This window comes from Cibotium barometz, chromosome 32, assembly GCF_041138505.1.
Source record: "Cibotium barometz isolate CiBa-2024 chromosome 32, ASM4113850v1, whole genome shotgun sequence".
Lineage (NCBI taxonomy): Eukaryota > Viridiplantae > Streptophyta > Polypodiopsida > Cyatheales > Cibotiaceae > Cibotium > Cibotium barometz.
Window position 1 is genome coordinate 51,590,922 of NC_141077.1, and position 23,595 is coordinate 51,614,516.

General features: G+C 48.4%; 1 protein-coding gene across 7 annotated transcripts in view; it reads right to left on the reverse strand.

The window, feature by feature from the left end:
- The window catches only part of ATM (Serine/Threonine-kinase ATM-like protein), a 317,444-nt gene that overhangs the window by 84,853 nt on the left and 208,996 nt on the right, over positions 1 to 23,595 (reverse strand). For all 7 annotated transcript variants that reach the window (XR_015261774.1, XM_086772522.1, XM_086772521.1 and 4 more), the window contains exons 51-53: positions 16,070 to 16,136; positions 2,419 to 2,493; positions 2,145 to 2,249 (exon numbers count right to left, since the gene is read on the reverse strand). Coding sequence is in view for 6 of the 7 variants with exons in the window: in XM_086772522.1 (XP_086628648.1) it covers positions 2,145 to 2,249; positions 2,419 to 2,493; positions 16,070 to 16,136 (247 nt within the window). In the remaining variant the exon portion in view is untranslated. The remainder of the gene's footprint in view (positions 1 to 2,144; positions 2,250 to 2,418; positions 2,494 to 16,069; positions 16,137 to 23,595) is intronic.

Sequence of the window (23,595 nt, forward strand, 5' to 3'; positions counted from 1 at the left end):
ACTCGGAGCTAGGCAATAATACAATGTTTTTGGAGGACTCACATGCATGTCTCTATGCCTTCCGGACACAGGATTGGAGATGTTTTCTTTGGCAGTAGGAGGATGTGGGTTTCACTTGGATTGAGAGAGGATGCACTGTCAGATACCCTGGGTGCGAAGTTAGGAGAGACATCTCCCCACCACAACAATTTGCGCATATGTTCATGAGCATTAAAAGCAAACTTCAGGATTGGAGTAGCAAGAAGAAGAAGCAAGTGGTTAAACAAGTGCTGCTAGCCACTACTTGGTTTATCACTTCTCCTTGGGTTTTTCATAGGGGATGCATTGGCCAGTTACATTGGCTCATTCAGAATTTTCTATGGTCAGGACTAGATGGCACAATACACACCAGGGGTAGACTTGCTTGAGAAACCATTATCCTACCCACACAAGAGGGGGGACTGAATATCATAGACCAAGAGGTGCAATATAAGGCATTGCTTTGTAAGATGATTGTCAAAGGATTTCTTCTTGGTACTCAGCCATGGAAGGACTTTCTCATGAAGCAAGTTATGAGGTGTAGTCCAGTTAGCGGAGGTGACTGGATATACAGCACACGCTTTATCTTCTTGGAGGCAGAGCATTGCCCCCCCTCCTCCCCTTTGGTTAGATCCCTTCTAGGGGCTGGGGATTGCATGAGGAGGTTCTTGGTTCACATACCTGCGCGGTCAGCTTAGGATGCTACAAGAAAGCTCATTACGTACAGTGACTTAAGCCTGAATGAGTTTGGTAGACCTCTTGGGGTAGCTATGCATATTCATTGGGCTAGCTTAGAGATTCCCCACAGTGCTGGATTGGAAGAGGCTTAAAAGCCTCATGGAGGATCCAAGAGGGGTACTTGTGCAGCATCTGAGGGACATTAGTCGGAGGATTTTGCAGATTGATGCTGCCATACCCACAGGGACCTTCTTGGAAGGGCTTCAACACAGTGGTTGGGAGTCGTCTCAGGGACAGGTGTACCTCTACAAGTTAAGGACCTCCCCACGCCAAGGGAGGATGACGCAACGGTCCTTTTCTCTCTACACAATTGATGGTATTTGGAGATGTGAGATGCAGAATATCATCGACAGCCCGATGATGCATTCTCTGAGAGTTGTTGACAAAGCACGGAAGCACTTTTATATTGATCCCCCCTACGAATGATCAGAGATGCTTGGAGCCTTTGGTTGTATGGTGGATTCCTTTAGTTCTACTGTGGGAAATGTCATGCATCTTGTCTTAAGTCACATTCATAGAGTCCATACTCTTAGACCTGATTGGGAGGCTTATGGTATCACACCTGACATTCAAAGACTTTTTAGCGGAGGTTGTGGCACTCTTATAAGAGGACACAAATATCCTCCTTTATTTGGCTTTCTCTTCTTGGTGGTCTTGCCACCAACTAGTGGAGATCTGTTGTTCGTGTTAGCCCAGCATGCCTGAGATGTGCATAGGCTTCAGAGACAGTCTACCATTGCTTATGGGAGTGCAGAGAAGCACACAGGACTTTGGACAGCAATAGCATCCCTCCTTGGAAGGATGAGGAGGGATGCTTACATTTCTTTTGGTGCAATAATTTGGTTGCCACAGTCGGGCCCACAGCTTAGGTATGAGGGAAACCGCAAGGATCTGGTCTTATGATCAGTCAGGGAGTTGTTCGATGGTGCCATCTTCAGGACCTACCAGAGTCAGAGTATGTCCCACCTGCATAGAGGTTGGACACTGCATGGGAGATTAGTGCTAGCATTGCAGCCGGTCACATATGGAAGGCTAGATGCACTGAGGCTACCAAGGGCTCTTTGATTTATGATACACAAGAGTGCATTTATGGATTTGGAGTGATATCATCTGCACACCCATGGCCACTTGGGTCAGAATCCAGGGATCTTCAAGGCTGCAGCCAGTATGGGAGCTTGTTGGCAGCACAAGGCAGCTGATTGGTTGAGTAACTTTACAAAATAAGCCGCCTTCTTTGTTGATGGAATTCATCAGCTTCATGGCATGTCTTTTTGAGTACATAGACATGCCAAGTCCCTTCATGGTAGTCAACCAATTTAGCTATGGTATAGATCTTACTTCGATTCATAAGGTATTTCAACTTGAAAAGAAGAGAGTTGATATCCTACTTGCTCAGTGGACGGGATGTAAGGTCCCAGCAGCTTCTCCTTTTCACCCAGTTCTTTTTTTTTTCTCCAGCGCAAACCCCATGACTTGCATAGACAGTCTAAAATCTGCAAAGTTCAAACTTTGTCCATCAACAAGCCCACTCAAATTTTGCTTGTAATTAAGGTTCTTCAAAAAATCAAAAAGTGGATCAGACATGTACATGAAGTTATCTGTTCTTAACTATGAAAATATTCTATTTTTCAAGTTCTTGGGAGATTTAGTAATCTCATATACCTGTAGCTTGATAATAAAAGGAAAGATGTTCCCAGTACTCTCCAAGCTAGTGAGAGAAATCAACTTAACTAGTTCCTGCAAGCCACCAAAAAAGTTTCTGTGAACAATATTTATTTTTAGACACCCCAAAAAATTTGTATAAGAAAGATGTGTTGACAATGTAAGATATAACACTGCTTTTGTGGGGAAAAGAGAGAGATATAAATAGTATCTCATAGGTTTGCGGGTTCTCTGTTAGATATTGATAACATAGACCTTGTTGAATGGGCGATCATCTGTATCTATCTATTTATGCCTTGCTCTAGCCCCATTTAGATAGAGTTGGGTGCAAGAACAAGCAGCACAACATAAATTGTGGTTGTTGTTTTGGAAATTGGGACTTGATGCTTTAACACTTCATGCCTTGAAAATTCTTTTTACACTGCATATTTTGCAGTTTGCATTTAATGTGGTTGCTCAGATCTTGCTTACTACCTAGAAGCAGCTCTCTGAACAGAATATAAGGTATCAATTACACTAAGACTTATCCGATTCACAAAGAAACCTATCTGGTGGCTGGCTCTTGCAGGGTTGTTCAGGCCAAATCATTGGCTTCCTCTACCATTATGCAACCTACTGCAGGAGGGAAATGAATTCTTCACAGTGGGTTGCAAGCACATTGAAGTCACTTCAATATAACTGTTACACAACCCACTCACTCAACCAGTTTGTACCCAACCATAATGGCCTAAGCATGGAGCAGTAGATCTTTAAAGTACCCTTTAGCTCATCAGTCATCATTAATGTTCTGTGCAGAGGAAAAGACAAGGGATGGCCCTGAACCATTTTGAAAGGGACAAACACCATGGATATCCCTGGATCAGCAAGAAATTTGCCTTATAGGCAGAAACAGGATCTAGAAAATCAGTTGAGAGACAGCTAAGAGACGCCCATGATCTCTTTACTATGATCCTACCAGATTGCACCTGAATTCTATTCACAGCACCTTACAGTGGAATCCCACTAACAAGATTGTGCAAAGATGAACCCTTTTACTAATGGAAGGACCTTTTCTTGGAGCAAGAAATGTTGGTTGTCACGTCAGCCATTAGTTTGAAATTTCACTCTCTTTTGCGGTCAAGACTTTGTGAATAGCGTTGAAGGAGGAAGCATTATAATCTGCACCTCACTAGGAGTGTGGGGAAGGGAATCCCGTACTCCCGTTCTTTGAGAATCTAAATTGCTCGATTGTTCCCTCTGAGAAATGCCAGGCTTATTGGTTGTATGCCTTATCAAAACCAATTATTAGGATGGAAAGGGGCTGCTGGTCTCCTTGGCCCATTTCACTGCCTTTCTAAATGAGAAGGCATTCTTGAAGATACTTCTTTCCTGCATAAAATGAGTCTGACTCTCAAAAATGGATGCTCTGTTCCAACATATTACTTATAACAGATTTTCTTTCTAACCATCCTTTCTTACAATCTCAGTTTATATATACAAAACTTGTTTATGGCTCCTACGGTACCACAACTCTTCTAGCTACAACCGAGGTGGAAGGAGGGAGGGAAGGCCATACGGCCCCCTTTTTCTTTGAATCAGCACTGCACTCGCCATCTTATCTCTTGTTACCAATGCTACCATTAACATGCACATCCCACCTCAGTTTTCTCCTTATGATTCTTGACCTTTTCAGTACTGCACTCGCAATCTTATCTCTTGTTATCAATGCTATCATTAACACGAACATACCAGCCCAATTTTATTTTTATTTTCAAAAAGGAGACTTCTATTAAGTATGCATAGACCATACAAAATTACGATTGGAAGCCGGAACAAAACAAGACCTTGTCCCGAAATGTAAGGTGATCACAACCAATATGGGGCACAAAGGTGCCAAGAGAAAGAAAGAAAGGAAGTAGAGACCTCCCAGGGCCAAGGTGGCATGGAGAGTGATCATTCAGCCACGATGTAGAGGGGGGCTTGGCAACATTGACCCTGCTATTGAAAGCCACGCCTTGCTAGGCAAGCTGACTGTTAGAGGACTCCTTCCTGGCGGCGAGCCATGGAAGGACTTCCTTCTGGCCTGGATTTCAGCCCACACCCTGAGTCTAGGGGGCCCTTGGCTGCAGAGTACCAGATGGATCTTCACAGAGATGCGGGCCCGTGGATTCAGCCTAGCTTTTGAGGACATACACCCCCTAGACAGAGGATTGACACCAGTTGGGAGATTATTGCCAGTATTACAGCATGGCAGATCTAGAGAGCTAGATGCAGGGAGGTTATTGAGGGTGTCCAAATTTTTGGGTCTCAAAGCATTAGTACTATATGGGGTGATATCATCCACACTCTTATGGCTACTTGGGCTCGCATTCAAGGGCCCTCTCGTTCTGCGCAGGTGAAGCGTGTGATATTTATGCGGGAATGGGACCATGGCATCTTCTTTTCCTCTAGTACCACAGGTCTTACACGGTGTGAGGTGAAAAAAAGAAAAAAAGACCACGCCTCTAAAGCCCTTCACCTCCCAAACTTTGAAAATACTAACACAACGGAGGCACCACCAGCCATCGGCTAGAACACTTTTCACAGTTCACCACCCACCCACACCAGAAAGATAGCTCAAAACCACGATAGACAATGATCATTCAACAAAAACACACAGCACCATACACACTGTACAAACTCAGCAATTACACCAAAAACCAGGACTCTGGCCAGGATTTACTACCAAGGGAATTCACCCTTGCGTCTAACAACCAAGCCTCTGTCTCCCAGTCTCTGTTTCACTTCAGAGGGCGCGCCCCACCAGCAACCCTCAGCTTCCCTGCAACCCGGCTACTCTTTGTCTAGCTGCTGCCTACCACGTGTCGTAGGCGAGTCCCACCTGTCTCCAGCCCACACATCAGCACCTCTATTGCAGCCAACACACACAAAAACCAGCCACTTCTCTCTTCAGAGGGCGCCCCACCAGCAACCCTCAGCTTCCAACTTATCCCCTCTTCCCTGCTTCACTGCCATCAGCCCTCGTAGGCTCTTATGGTACCGGCCGTTCGCACCTGTCTTCAGCACTACCAGCCACCTCTCTGCAGCTGCTTTACGTGCCAGTGACACTTGAGACGGCCTCCAACTCTGCACTGCGCTCCACGCTCTCTCCCACAAGGTATCCAGCTCGTAAGCTTCAGCAGTTCCCTTCGCTAGACCACTTCACATCTCCAGTCACTGCCTGTATCACCAACCGAACACCAGCCCAAGCCACATCACCCACGCAGCTTTCTCTACGTCCAGCGACAAAACAAAGAAAGGCCACCCAAACCTGAAAGACCCTCTGTCTCCGCAGCAGCTGCACCAACCCCTAGTCTCACATAGTTGCCAGAGGCGGCTCCTTTGGTCTTCGCCAGCCTCCACGCCAACTCATCAAAGGCGGCTGCCTTCGTTACAGCTCTGCAGAATCACAGCAAGGCGACAACCTTCCTTTTCGTCTCCCTGCAGTATCACCAGCCAGGCGTCCCCTTTATCTCCAGGCGGCTACTACTCCCAAACGACCCTCTCTGGTCGCTACCCGTCTTTTCTCTTCAAAGGGCACCCACACCAGCAACCCTCTACTCCCAGCTCGTCGCCTCTGTGCCACGACCAGTAGCAACTGCAGGTCCCTTCTCTGTTGGCTCTCCCCACCAGAGAGGTCTCCCTTCACAAGGCCGCCCCTACACCTTAGTCCCCCGACTCCCTTTTTCCTGCAAGGCGACACCCCACCCTTTCCGTTTGCTCCACGCTCGCCAACCTTCTAGACGTCCAGCTGCCAACCAAATGAACCTCCACGTCCACCCCTCAAGCTGGCCACTTTGGTATATATATTATTTATTTATTCCTAAAGCCTCAATGATGGCCACACTAAAAGGGCTCTTTGCTTCCTTATGCTTTGGGTTAACACGCCGCGCCCATAACCTTCCTTCTAGTGCCAGAGCTGCCCACGGCCTTCCATCAGCTACACCTCAACTTACCAGAATACGACCAATTCCAGTCGGTGCCCTGCATTTGGCAACCACCCGCACACCACACTGTTGCAATAAAAAAACTTCCAATCTCAAGCACCTGCTCCCCAAAAAAAAACGTGCGTGTACCAGCTCATTGCAAAACCATTCAGTCTGTACATTTGCCAGGGCATTCAGGGCAAAGCTTATTCGCAAACCATGCATCCCATATGTACACAGACTCAAAACACTTCTCAGATTTTTACCTGACATACTTTGCCCAACCCCTAGCCTGCTGAATCATTCATGATCAGCAGCAAAAAGCATATGACCACGTTTCCCTCCGTCAATCCTTTGAGCATCATACAATGTAACCAAGACATCTCTATTCCAGGTGATCAAAGAAACACTGTCATTCTCCCCAGACATAATTTGCCATCCCACATCCCACAACATAACATAAGAACTTCTGGAAACAAAGCTCCTGACATACACACCATCCTGCCTCATCTCAAGCCCAAAATCATTGATGTGATCAACACCAATATCGGAGAACCAGTGAAGCAATTCCTGCTGAGGGTAATAATTGATGAAAGCTTCATCAAGAAAAACCTGCTGTGCTATAATATTTTCTTATCCATCCACATAAGAAGCATCACCATCAAAGCCAACCACTACAGGCAAAACAAGCTCCCCTTCAAAAGGCACCATTCCCAAAGCATCCACCTCAGTTCCTGTATGCTTATCTTTATCAAGGCCAATAAGCAATTCATCTATCACAGCATCCATAATCTCATCCATAGTATCAACATCATCCATAGACTTCTGGTGTTGCTTCTCTTTCATAGCATCAATTTTGCTTGTGGCTTTCTTAACATTAATGCACATCTGGTCATCCAGCTCCAACTCAGGTTCATCATCCTGCAGACTTTCTATATCCCACTCATCCCACAAAGGTTCATTATCCAAAGACTTTAAAGTATACTCTTTCACATCACATGCATACCTTTGCTCATGATTCACTTGTACCTCCTCGCATTCTTCCTGTATGGCCTCTTCTTGTTGTGCACCCTTATCACTAAGTACTTCCTCATCAATAACCAAGGCATCCATCTCTGCATCCTCCTCACTGGATGAAGTGTCCTCTGTTCTCTCACTAGTAGTGGTGCTACTAGTCGTGTCATCAACACTTGAATTAGCTTCACTTTCCTCTTCATCATGAACAGGCTTCTGATTATCCATGTTAAACTGCTTTTTATCCCCTCTCCTGTCATACAGAGTAATGACCCCTTTCCTCCAATCTTGAACAGCCTTCATCGCTCTCAGCCATGGTCTTCCCAAAATGATGGGGAACGCATCCATTCCTGCAGGTATAACATGACAATCCACAAGCACCTTTACATCAAAAGCCAGCAGTTCTAACTCTTTGATCATACCTAAGCATTTGACCTTCTGGTGATTGGCCAGCCGAATACGAAAACCAGACGCTTCAGTAAAATTAAGACCAAGCCTCTCCACAGCTGCCAATGTGATTACACAAATTTGTGCACCACCATCTATGTATGCCTCTCCCAGATTCTTCCCTTTATACCATACATTCACCACAGGACATATATCAGGCAACTCCTGAACAGATAAAACACTCACTATCCCTCTGGCAGGCTCTTTCTCTCTCGGGTTCACAAGTCTTTTCCACTGACGCTTCAATTTGGGAGCTAACTCTATCAATTGCCCAAAAGTAATATTAGCTTTCCTTCCAGCCATGTCCTCCTGCAAATTGTAGCTATCCTGCCCAACCCCTAGTGGAAAATCAGTTACCTGAAACTTCCTGCGAGACTTCCGCTTCTGCTTGACCTTCACATCCCCTCCTTCCTTCACTTTACCTTTCTTCTTGCTGGGCCCTGCAGCATCCCTGCTTTCCCTTTCCTGTGGCATCCGTTTCCCCAAACGCATCACATCAGCTTCTGTCTCCTTCGTCTTCTCAAGGGTGACCACATCTATCACATTAGTTTTACCTTTCTCCTCATTTGTCAACCCACTGGTCCCTGCTTCACCTTTAATTTCAATCCCATAATCATTTGCCCTATTGGGAATCTGAGAGGGTAAGGGATACATATCACCCCCCATTTGCTGAGGCTTATCACAGTCAGGACTTAGATGTCCAAGTTCACCACAATTCCAACATGTAGGAATGAACCGCCTACCCCTGCCAAAACCACGGCCACTCCCATAGCCTGCTGTCTGACCTTCAACCCCTTCCTGATTATAGCCTCTGCCTCGGCCACGTCCACCACTTGTGTTCCCGATCATTTTCAAACTCAGATTCTTCATACAATCCACCATTTGCCTCATGTCCTGTTTCAGCCCTTCATCAGAAGCTGTAACAGCTGTGGGTGCTACCTTTGTTCCCTGTGGTATGACATTATTCACCTGAGCTTCTGTCGGTTGCACTCTTTCCAGCACGGTTCTCATCGGTACCGCTTCTACCCTTCTCATTTCAGGCCTCACTGCCACTGGAACCATCCCCAGCTGGTTCATTCGTTGCAATTTCCAATCCTTTGATTTGGCAATCTCCACCGCATCCTCATAAGATCTGGGCTTCTTTAATTCAACCTTCCAGCGAATACCCCCCTTCAATCCTGCAATAAAATGATCCTTCTTCATCATGTCCGGAGGTACTTGATCTTCCCCCAAAGCCCTGCATAAAGTCTCCCACAGCAAAGAGAATTTCTTCACATAATCATCAATTGGCTCCAATTCGCCCTGTGTCAACCCCTGCACTTCATACCAAACTCTATCTGGATCCTCAATCTTCTTAAACTTGTTCAAAAGTGCAGTCTTCAATCCATCCTCAGTCATTGGAATGCGTGGCTCAGCATCCTTCAATGACTCCTCATAAGCTCTGTACCAAATCCTTGCATCTCCCTTCAAACATATATTCAGCAACCGCAATACCTGTGCTGGCTCATTGATGTGGTTGCTTATGCATGCAACCTCCATCCTTTCCAGAAAATCTGCCACATCTTCATTAGGACCACCAAAAAACTCTGGATACGACATCATTTTGATCCCCAAGCTTCACCTTCAAATCCCAAGAAAACACTAGAAACACCTTCCCTCAATCTCTTACTCTGGGGCATACACCCTCGTAGGCAAGAGAAATATACCTGAGCTATCCTCAGTGGGGGCACCAGAAAGCATGTGAGGTGAAAAAAAGAAAAAAGACCACGCCTCTATAACCCTTCACCTCCCAAACTTTGAAAATACTAACACAACGGAGGCACCACCAGCCACCGGCTGGAACACTTTTCACAGTTCACCACCCACCCACACCAGAAAGATAGCTCAAAACCACGATAGACAGTGATCATTCAGCAAAAACACAGAGCACCATACACACTGTACAAACTCAGCAATTACACCAAAAACCAGGACTCTGGCCAGGATTTACTGCCAAGGAAATTCACCCTTGCGTCTAACAACCAAGCCTCTGTCTCCCGGTCTCTGTTTCACTTCAGAGGGTGCCCAACCAGCAACCCTCAGCTTCCTCTGCAACCCGGCTACTCTTTGTCCAGCTGCTGCCTGCCACGTGTCGTAGGCGAGTCCCGCCTGTCTCCAGCCCACACATCAACACCTCTACTGCAGCCAACACACACAAAAACCAGCCACTTCTCTCTTCAAAGGGCGCCCCACCAGCAACCCTCAGCTTCCAACTTATCCCCTCTTCCCTGCTTCACTGCCATCAGCCCTCGTAGGCTCTTATGGTACCGACCGTTCGCACCTGTCTTCAGCACTACCAGCCACCTCTCTGCAGCTGCTTTACGTGCCAGTGACACTTGAGACGGCCTCCAACTCTGCACTGCGCTCCAGGCTCTCTCCCACAAGGTATCCAGCTCGTAAGCTTCAGCAGTTCCCTTCGCTAGACCACTTCACATCTCCAGTCACTGCCTGTATCACCAACCCAACACCAGCCCAAGCCACATCACCCACGCTTCCTCTACGTCCAGCGACAAAACAAAGAAAGGCCACCCAAACCTGAAAGACCCTCTGTCTCCGCAGCAGCTGCACCAACCCCTAGTCTCACATAGTTGCCAGAGGCGGCTCCTTTGGTCTTCGCCAACCTCCACGCCAACTCATCAAAGGCGGCTGCCTTCGTTACAGCTCTGCAGAATCACAGCAAGGCGACAACCTTCCTTTTCGTCTCCCTGCAGTATCACCAGCCAGGCGTCCCCTTTATCTCCAGGCGGCTACTACTCCCAAACGACCCTCTCTGGTCGCTACCCGTCTTTTCTCTTCAAAGGGCGCCCACACCAGCAACCCTCTACTCCCAGCTCGTCGCCTCTGTGCCACGACCAGTAGCAACTGCAGGTCCCTTCTCTGTTGGCTCTCCCCACCAGAGAGGTCTCCCTTCACAAGGCCGCCCCTACACCTTAGTCCCCCGACTCCCTTTTTCCTGCAAGGCGGCACCCCACCCTTTCCGTTTGCTCCACGCTCGCCAACCTTCTAGACGTCGAGCTGCCAACCAAATGAACCTCCACGTCCACCCCTCAAGCTGGCCACTTTGGTATATATATTATTTATTTATTCCTAAAGCCTCAATGATGGCCACACTAAAAGGGCTCTTTGCTTCCTTATGCTTTGGGTTAACACGCCGCGCCCATAACCTTCCTTCCAGTGCCAGAGCTGCCCACGGCCTTCCATCAGCTACACCTCAACTTACCAGAATACGACCCATTCCAGTCGGTGCCTTGCATTTGGCAACCACCCGCACACCACACTGTTGCAATAAAAAAACTTCCAATCTCAAGCACCTGCTCCCCAAAAAAAAACGTGCGTGTACCAGCTCACTGCAAAACCATTCAGTCTGTACATTTGCCAGGGCATTCAGGGCAAAGCTTATTCGCAAACCATGCATCCCATATGTACACAGACTCAAAACACTTCTCAGATTTTTACCTGACAACGGCATCATGATGCTCCTCAGTGGTTGAAATCACCTTACATATTGGGGTGATTCTATTGTCTTCCGCCTTATAGCTGTGATTGTTGTATGTTTTTCTCATACTTAATAGAAGTATCTTTCTAGAAAAATAAAATAAAATAAAATAAAAGAGTCTATTTATGAATGATATCCACACTATGATAACACCTGTAGTACCGTAGCCGCCATTGACTTTGGATACCCATCCCTTGGATAATCATGAGGGTACTCTAGGAAAGGGATTAAAGGCAAAACTTGCATTAAAGGATTTGAAACCACCAAAATACACTAGCACTTTACCTTCTCGCAGTTGATGCAGTAGATTAGTGGCTTTCTATCTGGGAGCAACGCTTTACTTTAGGTGATATCATAGATGAGCACATTAGAATACAACAAGCTGCATATAGGCAATCCCGAATACTTGGGAGGAATTTAAGGAGATGTTTATTTAGAATTTTGTGGCACTAGATGAGCAGAGTAGAGCACTTGATACTTGGTTTTTTATCTCACAAAAGAATCTTACAGTTCCAGAGCATGCAGACAAGTATCGAGAAGTGCTTATGAAAATACCCCAAATTTTACCAGATTTCTTACAGATGCCTTGGGGTTAAATCATAAATTTCGACCATGAGTACGCCAAGAGAAGTGTCAACCATATCCAGAGCTATAGGGATGGCTTTAGTTTATGAAGATGGTTGAAAAGATCAAACTCATGAAATGGGTCAAGGTTCCAAGTCACATTTTATGATACCTACTTATAAAGTTTTCAAGTACACTAGTGGACAAAAGGGAAAGGCATCTATGTCTAGTATACATTCGTCTACAAGAACTCTTGCAGGAGTTAAGAGAAAGGTGTCAATGAAGGATAACCGCAGAGCTTCTCTCACTCCCGACTAGTTTGAGAAAGCAAAGAATGAAGGCTTACACTATGCTTGTATGAGAAAGCATCAAAGGCGTGATTGTCCATTGAAGGAGTAGCACATAGCTACAAATATGACAACTAAGCCTATAGATTCAGATCTCGGGGATGATCTCGAGGAATATTTATTGGATGATACTCCAGATTAGATATCCCAGCATTCTACTAGGACACTCTCAGTGTCAATTGAGAAACGGGCATCCACGGCTGCAGATACAGTCTTATCTTCAAAGGCTAGTCGTGGTTACCAGTTTCCAGTTACAGAACTTATTGTCACGAAGGATTCGGTTAAAGGGAAACCAGTAAAGGTACTTGTCAAGAAGTTAAAGTTGAAAACTCAACCATCACCATATTAGTACAGTTGAGCTAGCAAATGGCAAAGCAATAGAGGTTTGGGATCAACAAGTTGTAGGCCTTGGTCTCACCATTCAATCCTACTTTGAGAAGCTCAACTTTGATATTACTCGACTAGCACCTTTTGATGTTGTGCTAGGGAAAGAACGGCATGCACAGAAGAAGTCTCTTACCGACTTCACAACGCGTGTCTATCAATTTATGCATGTGGGGAGGACACATCACATAAAAGGTCAGCCAGATCTACCCAAGAATGCATTAATTAATGCTACACAAATGCTAAGAATATCATGCAAGTCTCTCTTTTTAGGTTGGGTTCAAGAAGTTCCAAGTGTTATAGACACGCATGAAAGTGGAACTAATGCCACAAAATCTTTGCAAGAGAAAATTCTGATGGAATTTTTTGATGTTTCAAATCTGACCTGCCCTCTTCTTTGCCTTCGCGCAGAAATGTGGAACATCAAATAAAGCTTGTGCCCAGTGCAACTACGGCCATTAGACCTCCGTACTGGATGAGTTTGGTCGAGGAGAACGAGGTGTCGAAGGTGGTTTAGCTAGCGAAAGGACTCATTTGCCCCAATTTCTCACCGTTCGCTTCTCTGGTTTTCCTAGTTAAGAAGCAAGATGATTCTGATTGAATGTGTATCGATTACAAAGCCTTAAATAAACTTACTGTAAAATATCGATATCCAATGCCAAGGATGGATGATTTGATAGACACTCTAGATGGAGCAAAGGTCTTCAATAAGATAGATTTATCATCAGATTTGTATTAAAGACGAAGATGCATCTAAGTTTGCTTTTCGCACTCGTTTTGGTCATTATGAGTACCTTGTTATGCCATTTGGGCTTGCTATTGCGCCAGCCACATTCAACCGCCTCCTAAAAAGAGAAGATATTATCAAAGATGCTTCTTCCTTGAAGGAACCCATTCTTTGTATCATGAATCATGTTACCACCCTTACACGTGGGACGTGTACACTATTACGTGGGATTTACACACCAGTATTGCGTGGGACACGCGGACGTTGCGTGGGAAAACCAATGGTGACATGCTATTGCACATCATCACTTACAATAATAAGTGTGAGCGGGTAACGGTCATGAGTGGCAATTGTAGGCCAAAGACCCATGGATATGTACATGGGAGTACCAGGGGGAACACAAGCGGCGTGTGAGTATGGTGTGTGGCCAGTAAGGTACACATTGGATGCCAGGGGTCACTGGTATATATAATGGTTGGGTGGTTAAGCATGGTATACCAAGCTAGGTTTCTTTTTGCTATTCTTGAGTCCTTCTCTCTCACGTTTTTTGCATGAGGCTTGATACAGAGATCTTGGTTGCCCTGCAAGAAAGCTTGACAAATCACATCCTACAAAACCAGCTGCAACCTCATGCTTACTACCTTGGAAAGTAATTTATAGGCAAAGCAAGGTGATAGGCCTCCATTGACCAATATTCGTCTTATCTCCACCTTTGGGATAAGTGAATAAGACCCTCAGTAAAAGAAGAAGGCATAATCCATGTGTTCCACATTTTTTGAAGGGCCATAGTGATATCCTCACAAAGTCATCCCAAAATGTCACGAAAAAGGTGGGTGAGAGGAAATCATCCCCTGGACACTTACCCTGAGGTGATGCATGAAGTGCCTGCCTTAACTTCTCAGCACAGCAGAGAACGGGGCATCAAGTGAAGTACACGTCCTCCATGATCAGCTAGTGCAAACTAGCCCAAACCTTATGTCGTGCTCTATCCCTCGGGGGGTATGGAACTCAGCAGTAAGAAGGTGACAGTGAAAGTCAAAGGCAATCCACCTCACCATGGTCAGATCCAAGTGAGTTGTGCCTTAGGAGTATCCTGCAACGGTCTGACGCTTTCACTGCTATGAGATGTGCCATGACTAGCAAAGAAGTGTTTATTGCATTCCCTCCCATCTGAGTCCAAAATGACTCCTCTCGGCATGGTAACAATTCTCTTCTCTCTGCTCCAAGGAGTGTTGGATCTCATCCCTAACAATACATAAAGTATCTGCAATCCATTGTACATCCGGGTGCTTTTCATGTTCCCTCTGTAGTGTTGATAATCTACATCCGATAGCCCTCTCATGGTTAATGACCTTTTGTGTCCTAAGTAAGGCAGTCATTTGGAAGATATTGTTTACTATTGTCTTCATTTGCATTGTTGAAAGAAGTTGTCGTTTGACAAGGCTGGGCCATGGGCTGCCCACTGATGATGTTTGATGTATTTCACTCCTTAATGGTAATGAAAATGCTAGTTTAAGGGGAGGGGGATGTTGGAAACAGCCCATCTTCTCGTCCCGAATGTTGTGCAAATGTATCATGATGGAAAGAAGCAATTCTTTTGATGTAGATTTGTGAAATCATGTTTCGATGCTTGAGCTGAATTCAATGGTTAAATACAGTGTTAAAGAGAAAATATTCTTAGTTTACACTTCCGGTTTGGTACACAAGAGACATCCATACATCTATCACCTGTCGCGAGAGCTTTGTATCTGAGTAGAAATGCTCAAGAATATGCACACGACGTGTAGGGCCATGGTATCCTCGACCTCTAATACATGAAGCCACTGGGCAATGATCAAATGCCAGATGCTATGAGTGTATGGCCTACCATGTCAAGCACGCAAGCATCAACGTAGAAGTGGTCTAAGCATGCATAGATGCAACCTGCATCCCTCCTCCTATTAGATCAAGAAAACAAGAGAGAGAATGGCCTACTGGGAATATCATCGCCAAGCCAACAGTTTCTGCCATGTACAGAGAGAAGTGCGTACAGAGGAGCGGGGCGAGGTTAAAGGCACGCTAGAGGAGAAGTGCACAGTAATGAAGGAGGGGCTGGAAAATGGGCAGTCAGAGAGAAGGGGGGGTGAGGTGAATGGTGGACAGGAGGCCTGGAAGGAGGAGGCGCACAGGTGCGCAGGCAAGGAGGGGGCTCCACAGAAGTATGGGGAGGTCTCAGCACCTCATGCAGCAGGCATTTACACGATTCACCTTGTGTTGATTTGTCTGCACCAGTATTGGAGGGTATGGATTGCCTGGGGCATTACCATATGCTCAAAGCACCAAAATGGTGAGGATCACTAAAATGGATATGCAGAGAGTCTATTGTGCATAGTCGTATTCCTAGTGATCATTGTTATAGCATCTAATAGAGCCCAGAGGCTTTAAAAGATTTTTAGAGAGTTCTAAGCTCTGGGCTAACACAGTACCATGATCACCTAGGAAAGTTGTAAATCATAAAATGTATCGTTCAGATTTACATACAAGCACATCAAAATATGTACCTTGAACTATCATCCACCCAAATCCAAGGAAAAATTAGGGATCTGCACCTAAACATGTTTACTAAGGACTTCTTTCCCATTAAAAAAACAACATTGACAAGCCTGCTTTGAAATTTATTGGGATGGGGAATGCAGTAAAAATGAAAGACCTGCTTGGCGCACTTCATTTGAGAAAAAAACAACTCAGCATCACCCTCACGTAAAGACCGCAAGCAGCTGCGAGAGAAAAAGCATAATAATAAGTAACTTGAATATAAAGACCACAAGCAGCCGCAAGAAGCTGCAAGAGAAAAAGCATAATAATAAGTAACTTGAACATGAAACTCTCTCTCTCTCTTGAATATGAGCTGCGTAGACATAGAGAGGGTCTCTTGAGAGGGAGGGGATCAGAAATGAAATGAAATGTTATATTAACGACTTCAAAAGGCCAAACTGACCTATGAGACCAAAGTTACAACCATGTGACATCTGATACACTGTCTGGAAAAGAAAAGAGATAGCCCCACAATACATCAGTAGGGGGGAAGCTAATGCTACTAGTCAAAATGGGGTACATGAGTACATGGATACCTGAATACATGAATATGGGGGAGTACAAAAGTGACAATGAGTACAATAGTATATGGCTGGAGTTGTAATCATCCTAGGAGCTCTAGCATGGGTCTCTGCCGGATGGCCTGGATATCTGCCATAGTGAGATGCCTGGTCGGACGAGCCCGATGCCTCGCAATGATGCTCTGAATCCTCCGGTGTAGGCACCGTCTCCGATGTGAGGATCCGCGAACCCTCGGGCGTCTAGATCTGCCCAACTGGATAGCTCTCTCAACTAGAGTCCCACGGGGTGCCCACTGCTGGGCTGTCGGCTGTGTGTCCTCCCAAGTAGTCCCTCTAAAGAAGTCAGTAATCTGTCTCTGTGTGGACTCCCTGCCAGTCGGGCGTCTGCTCGTGATAATGGACTCTCTGAGCCTGCGGATCTCCAGGAGAGAAAAACCCAAGCATCGCTGATCACAATAGTCCATGACTCTAGCCAGCGGTCCAAATCCCTCTCTGAAAAGGCAATGGTAGCGCCCTCAAATCTCATAATATGCTGTGCAGCGATAGAGGTAGTGCTCTTCCGTCTCTGGCTCTATCCAACAAATCTGACAAATCCTGTCCCCTGGAGGTATGCCTCTAAATCTGCCTGTCTCTATCTCTAACTGATGTGAAGAGGTGCGGATCTGCCCAATGGAGCACCTCAATCCATGAGACAGATGGGTATCCATGTAGCTCGGTCTAAGTATCAAGCCATCCTCAGTGGTGCGGAGAAGATGGTCTCTATAGAAAGCCATCTTCGTCCCCAACCCCTGTGAGGGCTCTAGCCAGGGCTCTAGCCATGTCCTCCTAGTGTCCAACTGAATGAGGTCCTGTCTGATGACTACTAATCTCAAAATGTGTCAAGGTGAGAGAGGGTGCCTCTAGAGAGTACTGGAAGGGTGGAAGTCTGTCTAAACTAAACCCGTGGAGGTCAAACCAGGATGCTATCTGCGCATACCAACATGAAGTGTCTCCCTCCATGGCTAGCTGATGAGAGGACTCTAAAGCAAGTCGTGCATATCGGTGTTGGGGAAGCTCCCAGGTGCTATGAATGAAGGACACTGATCTGGCAAGAGCCTCGACTACGATCGGCGATGCTCCCATCTCGGCTCTAATAATCTCATGGGGTACCGAGGCCTCAGAGAGGGAGAGACACCTACAGAGGCAGATTACAGACTTCTTTCGACCAAAGATTGAGCAGTCAGGCCAGCAGGCATTGCAGCTAGCCCCAGAGTATAGCCGCACCAGAGGTACACTAATTGATCGGGCTATAGAGCTGGGGCGGTCCAAGCGCCCCAAGATGAGAGGCCCATCTCGACACCGGTGGAGACTACAACAGAGGATCAGGACCATACTAGCACGGCATGGGAGACGTCCACTCAGAGTACTAGCCATCGAGGACATTGAGGATATCCGCCATCGACCGATGAGAGACATCTTTGGATAGTGATGTATATGATGCTTACCTTTGTTGCTGGAGTTTTCCTTCCCATATGTTATCCATTAGCAGCTCCTAGTACCTTACTTTTCCTCATAGTTGTTGTTTCAGTTTCAGTAAGTTGTTTAGTTGTTTTAGCTTTTCTTACACAGACATTGTATCAGATCCACCAATTGTTGTAACCTTTTTGATCTCATAGGTCATTTTGGCCTTTTGAAGACGTTAATAGATCATTTCATCTCTCTCTCTCTCTCTCTCTCTCTCTCTCTCTTTTGAGGATAGTTTCACTGGGAGGGAAATCATCTTCTACTGTGAGACGCATCACGCTCCTGGACAGTCCATGCCACATGTTAGTGGATACTGACGGGAGACAGCTTGTAGACAGGAGACTCGTTTAGAGCATAGAAGACGGGGCTCAGGAGGAGTGGCAGTATTGTTTCTGATACATATAGTCTGCAGAGATGTGCAGGCTAGGTACATGTGGGTTAGACTGAGGGCAGAGACAGGCAGATATCTCTACATTGCTATATGCTGTTTTGCTCCTAGAACATCAGTGTATGCATCACCTAGCGGGCAGTCTCCCATTTCTATTTTGGATGATGACATTTGGGAGTTCTCCTGGGGGACTTCAATGCCAGGACCGCCCATAACCAGACAGTATTTTATGATACCTCCGAGGCGATGTTGAGGGAACTTGATGTTAGGGATATGGGCCTATCTAGACTCTCACATGATGAGGAACATATAGTGTATGGGCGGTATTTGATAGACATGGGGACTGCACATGGATTGGCCATCCTGAATGGCCTATAGAGATTCCCGACAGTGGACGGTTTCACTAGCTTTCCACATCGGCATGGTGCTAGTACAGTGGACTATGTTATGGCTCAGCCCAGTCTCATTCCCTCTTTTCAGGATTTTATGGTCGGCACTAGGCCGGTTGGAGTAGCAGTGGATCATGCTATCTTGCCCTTCACTCTCACATTTCAGTTCAACACCGCTCCATTGGGATAGGTCTCCACACCCACTCGTTATACCTTTACGAGGGAGACTGACACTGTGTACACAGATGAGATATATAGACGCTTATGTGCCGAGGAGCCAAGACGGCCATTAGATGAGCTCACTCAGATATTGATAGAGACGCTTCATGCTGCAGCATCAGAGGCATATCCCCATAGTCAGCCTACACGGAGATGATCTGGGAACATGCCCCAGAACAGCTGGTATGATGAGGAGTGCAAAGAGATGAGGATCAGATTACAGAGAGAGGTGCTCATGGGTGTTACCACTCACAGACAATCACGGATTACCTTCCGACGCCTAGTGCGACGGAAGAAGAGGGCTTATCTTGCTCAGTTAGAGAGGGATTTGTATCAGTTATTTATGAGTCAGGACTCAGCCGAGGCATTGAAGACTATTCCATGTGCATTCACCATCACCAGCCATTACCTCCACAGAGATTTGGGGTAAGTATGCAGCATCCCTGTACACAGCACCAGGACAGCCACCCCTGCTAGACCTATCCGAGCCATGCCTAGAGACATGTGCTTTTTCTTTACTGCTGAGATGATAAGGAAAGCTATTGACAGGATGAGGACAAGGAGAGCATATGATCATGATGGTTTGGTAGCAAAGCACTTTATTCATGCCAGAGATATGCTATGATGGTTTGGTAGCAGAGCACTTTATTCATGCCAGAGATATGCTTGTAGAGCTTATTGCTATGATGTTTAACCGAGCCATGTGTGAGGGTTTTCCTCAGACTTGGAATATGTCCACGATTGTGCCTATCTTCAAGTCAAGGGATCCCATGCTTCTTGGGAATCATCGCACGATCATGATTGGTCACACATTGGCTAGATTAAATGCATCTATTCTTGAGCAGGAGTTGAGTAGATGGGCAGAGAGAGAGAGAGGGCATACGTGCATCAGGGCAGGCAGGGTTCAGGAGAGGTTTCTCCACTCTTGACCATATCTTGACACTCACAGCTATTATTGAGGAGGGTAGATTATATGGTAGGAGGATTTATTGTTGCTTTGTGGATTTCTGTAAAGCTTTTGACACAGTACCGAGAGCCAGACTAATGCGCAGACTATAGGAGATGGGAGTGCCCACAGAGCTGATTTGGGGAATCATGGCTTTATACAGAACAGTTTTTGGGGCAGGTACGTACTACTCACGGTATATCTCAGATGGTTCACTCCACTAATGGGGTGAAATAGGGCTGCCCAACAATGCATCCTTGACAAGAACCTCCACAAGTCCTCGGAAGGTTACTCGGAGGAGACTTGCGCGTAGCGCGTAGCCTGCTGCCCCCTGCGCCTCCCCCATCGCTGTCGCCACCAGCCTTCCCAGCCCCCCGCCTGTCCCCGCAGCCCCTCCCCTCCCCCGCTTTCTTCCCGCCTGCCCCCCTCAGCCCCCCGCCTGCCCCGCCAGCCTTCTCAGCCCCCCGCCTCCCTCTTCCGCGCCGCCCTCTTCTTCCCCCCCCTTCGCCTTTCTTGCGCAGCCCCCCCTCGCCCTCCTGCCTCCGCCTCCCCCCCTGTTTTCCGCCTCCTTCCTTTCTTCCCCCCCTCCTCGCGTCGTCGGCCTCTCTGCCCCCCGTCCCTGCTTCTCCCCTTCTCCCCGCCTCAGCCCCCCGTTCCCCTTTTTTTCGGCGATTTCCGCGTAGTGGAGAGGTTTTTTCTTGGGTTCGTCTCTTCGGTTCAGCCTGTACCTGGTCTTTTCCCTTAGGAGGACTCCATGGCAGCCTCTCCGTCAGCCCCGACCGATACAAGTCTTCGATTAGACTTCTCAGATGCAGAGCAGCAGCTTCTCACGTCCTTCGTTTCTTCCTTGGAGGCCTCTTCCTTGGTTTGCAAGGTGGTGGGTAGCCGCCCAATGCGGAGAGAGCTACGCGACCTACTGCAGGGTAGCCTCATTGGCGAGACTGCAAGAATCGTCAGCGTGGATTTTTTAGGCCGCGGCTACTACCAGGTGGAGTTCGAGTCCCCTCCAGCAGCTCAGAGGGTGCTGGCTCGGAGCCCCATTGCCCTACGCTCCTCTCGGGCGTTCTTTGCACGATGGACCCACGGTTTCGACCCATCGTCTGATCCACTGGCAGGCGCGACCGGTTTCCCCATCACCGTCTGCTTTCCAGGTCTCCAAAGGGAGTACTTGCCCCTCTTGCCGTCCATAGGCAGGGCTTTCAGGCAAGTGGTGGAGGTGCCACAGACCGCGGCCTCAATGGTTGCTCGGGCAGCAGGACTCCCGGCCATTCGTGTTGTGGTTCCGTCACCAGAGTCCCTCCCGAAGACGATCCTCCTCCCTCGTCGTTCTGGAGGACATCTGATACAGCGCGTGGAGTATTCGGGCCTCCCCGGCCAGTGTTTCATATGTCGGGAGATGGGCCATCTCGCACGCGCATGCCCCCGCAAGGGGGTTCATCCTTCACGCTATGCGGCCTCTGGACCCACTGCAGGAGACCAGAGAGGTGGACATCCACCTCCGAGACCGGACATCCCTGGCTCGCCACAGCAGGCACCACCATCGGACGAGCAGGCTCCAGCGGAGAACGCCGCGCAGACCCAGGAGACTGGCGGCTGGCAGGAGGTTCGCCGGCGGAAACGCCCGGCCCGCAGGGACCATCGCAGACGCCAGCAGGCAGCACAGGCTGGCGGACAGGCTGGTGGACAGGCGACTCCGGCTGGCGTACAGGCACCTACCCGCATTTATGCTCCAGTCAGGGATAGGCGGCCTGCAGGTCCCACCCCGATGGACGAGGATTCAGACTCAGTGCCCGTTGTTGAGGCCGATGGTGGAGCCTCTCACGTGGAGACACCACTCCCGCCTCCCCCCCCGGGGGGCCCCGCCCCCTCCTTGGAGCAGTTTCCTGAGGATCCCCGGCCGCTCTCTGCGACCCCCGGTTCCCCTCCCCCCCACCCGGAGAGCACTCTTTCCTCCCCCCCCTCTCCCCCCCCTGCCCCCCCCCCTCCCTCCTCCCCCTGCGGCCCCCCCTGACTCCTATCCTCTGACAGATGCCTTTCCATCCTCCACTCGCTCTCCCCCCTCCTCGCCGCGAGCCCCCATCCCCCCTTCGGCCTCTCCAGGATATTTCGCCAGACCACCCGCTGCCCCGGGGCAGCGCAGCGGGGTAGGCCAGAGTTCAGTCCAGCGGCTGTTTCACCGCCTCTCCGGGCCGGTGGAGATGGCGATCCTAGCTTCGCCCGCCACAGAGTTCTCTCCAGCCTCCCCTGGGGGGGCCCCCACGAGTGATGGGGCTACCAGTGGATTACAGTTTTTTCAGGTGCCTCCAGCTGGATGCTGGCCCATTCGAGACGCTGGTCGCGCCCTTGCGAGTTTGCGTGGTGTGCCATCCCTCTCGTTCTCCTTCAGTGGTGAGCAGCATGGTGGCCTTCTCCTTTCCTCTCAGCGTTGCCCCAGACACAGCATGGGACTGCAACTCTGTAGAGGAAGTTCTTCGTGACCAGATACTGGAGTTTTCTCACCACTTCAGTGACTTGGGGCTCACGGACTTATTGTTGCAGACCCGACTACACTCAGCCCGCATGAGCCTGTTTGGTATAGGAGATTGGCGGGTGGATCCGGTCCACACATCAGTTGAGGCGGTGCTATTGATTCTCCTCCATGCCGCCCCGTGGGTGCAGCCTACCTTTCGATATTTATATGCAGAGGAATGGTCTCACGCCTATGCTCTGGACAGGGCGAAGGCGGAGTGGAGCTGGACACAGACTCAGGTCACCCTCTTTCTGGAGAGACTCCGCACCCGGACAGACAGTGACTACTCTCCAAGCCGGCGCCCAAGACTCACAGAGTGGAGGGCAGATCATCCGGACCGGCTGAGAGGGGTGAGCCAGTGGTGGCTGCTTCACTTGCCATAGCACATCCATGAGGATCCTCTCATGGAACATCCAGGGTCTCGGTGGACGTCGCTGCTACATTGGTCGGGGCAGACTTCGCCAGGAAATCCAGAGGGCTCTCGTTGGAGGACCCATAGATATCCTCTTCATCCAGGAGCACCACCTTTCTGCCGGGCGTACCCGCACCTGCGGGAAGATCTTGCCAGGCAGGAGTCACACTTTTTGGTCCCCGGCATATGGCCCCCAGGGGAATCAGGGCGGAGTATGCATTTCAGTCAGCGAGCAGCTTCTTTCCGAGGTTGTCGACTCTGGCACCCTGGTTCAGGGTCGCGCGCAGTGGATCATCCTTCGGGTTGGGGAAGATCGCATTGGCTTCCTCAACTTCTACGCCCCTAACGGGGCATCCGGGAGAGCTGAGTTCTGGAGCACCATTAGGCAGTCCCTCCCCTTGGCAGACCACTGGTGCCTAGGAGGGGATTGCAACATGCTGGAGGATGCAGAGGACAGGCTGGGGGGCAGCCAGGAGACCATTCATGGGCCAGAGCTCGCTGCCTGGGAGGAGCTTGTGCTACAGGTGAGAGGCCAGGATCCGTGGACCCTCCTGGAGTTTGGCAGGTTGCAGGGGAGTCTCTCTTTCTCGCGCTCGGATAGACGGGCCACAGGAGTTAACCTCTCTCGCATCGATAGGTTCTACATTGATGAGTGGGCTTGTGATAGAGGTGGCACCGTGGGCATACTTGCAGGCTCCTCGCTTTCAGACCACTTCCCAGTGCTTCTCCAGATTGAGGACCCTACGAGAGGAGA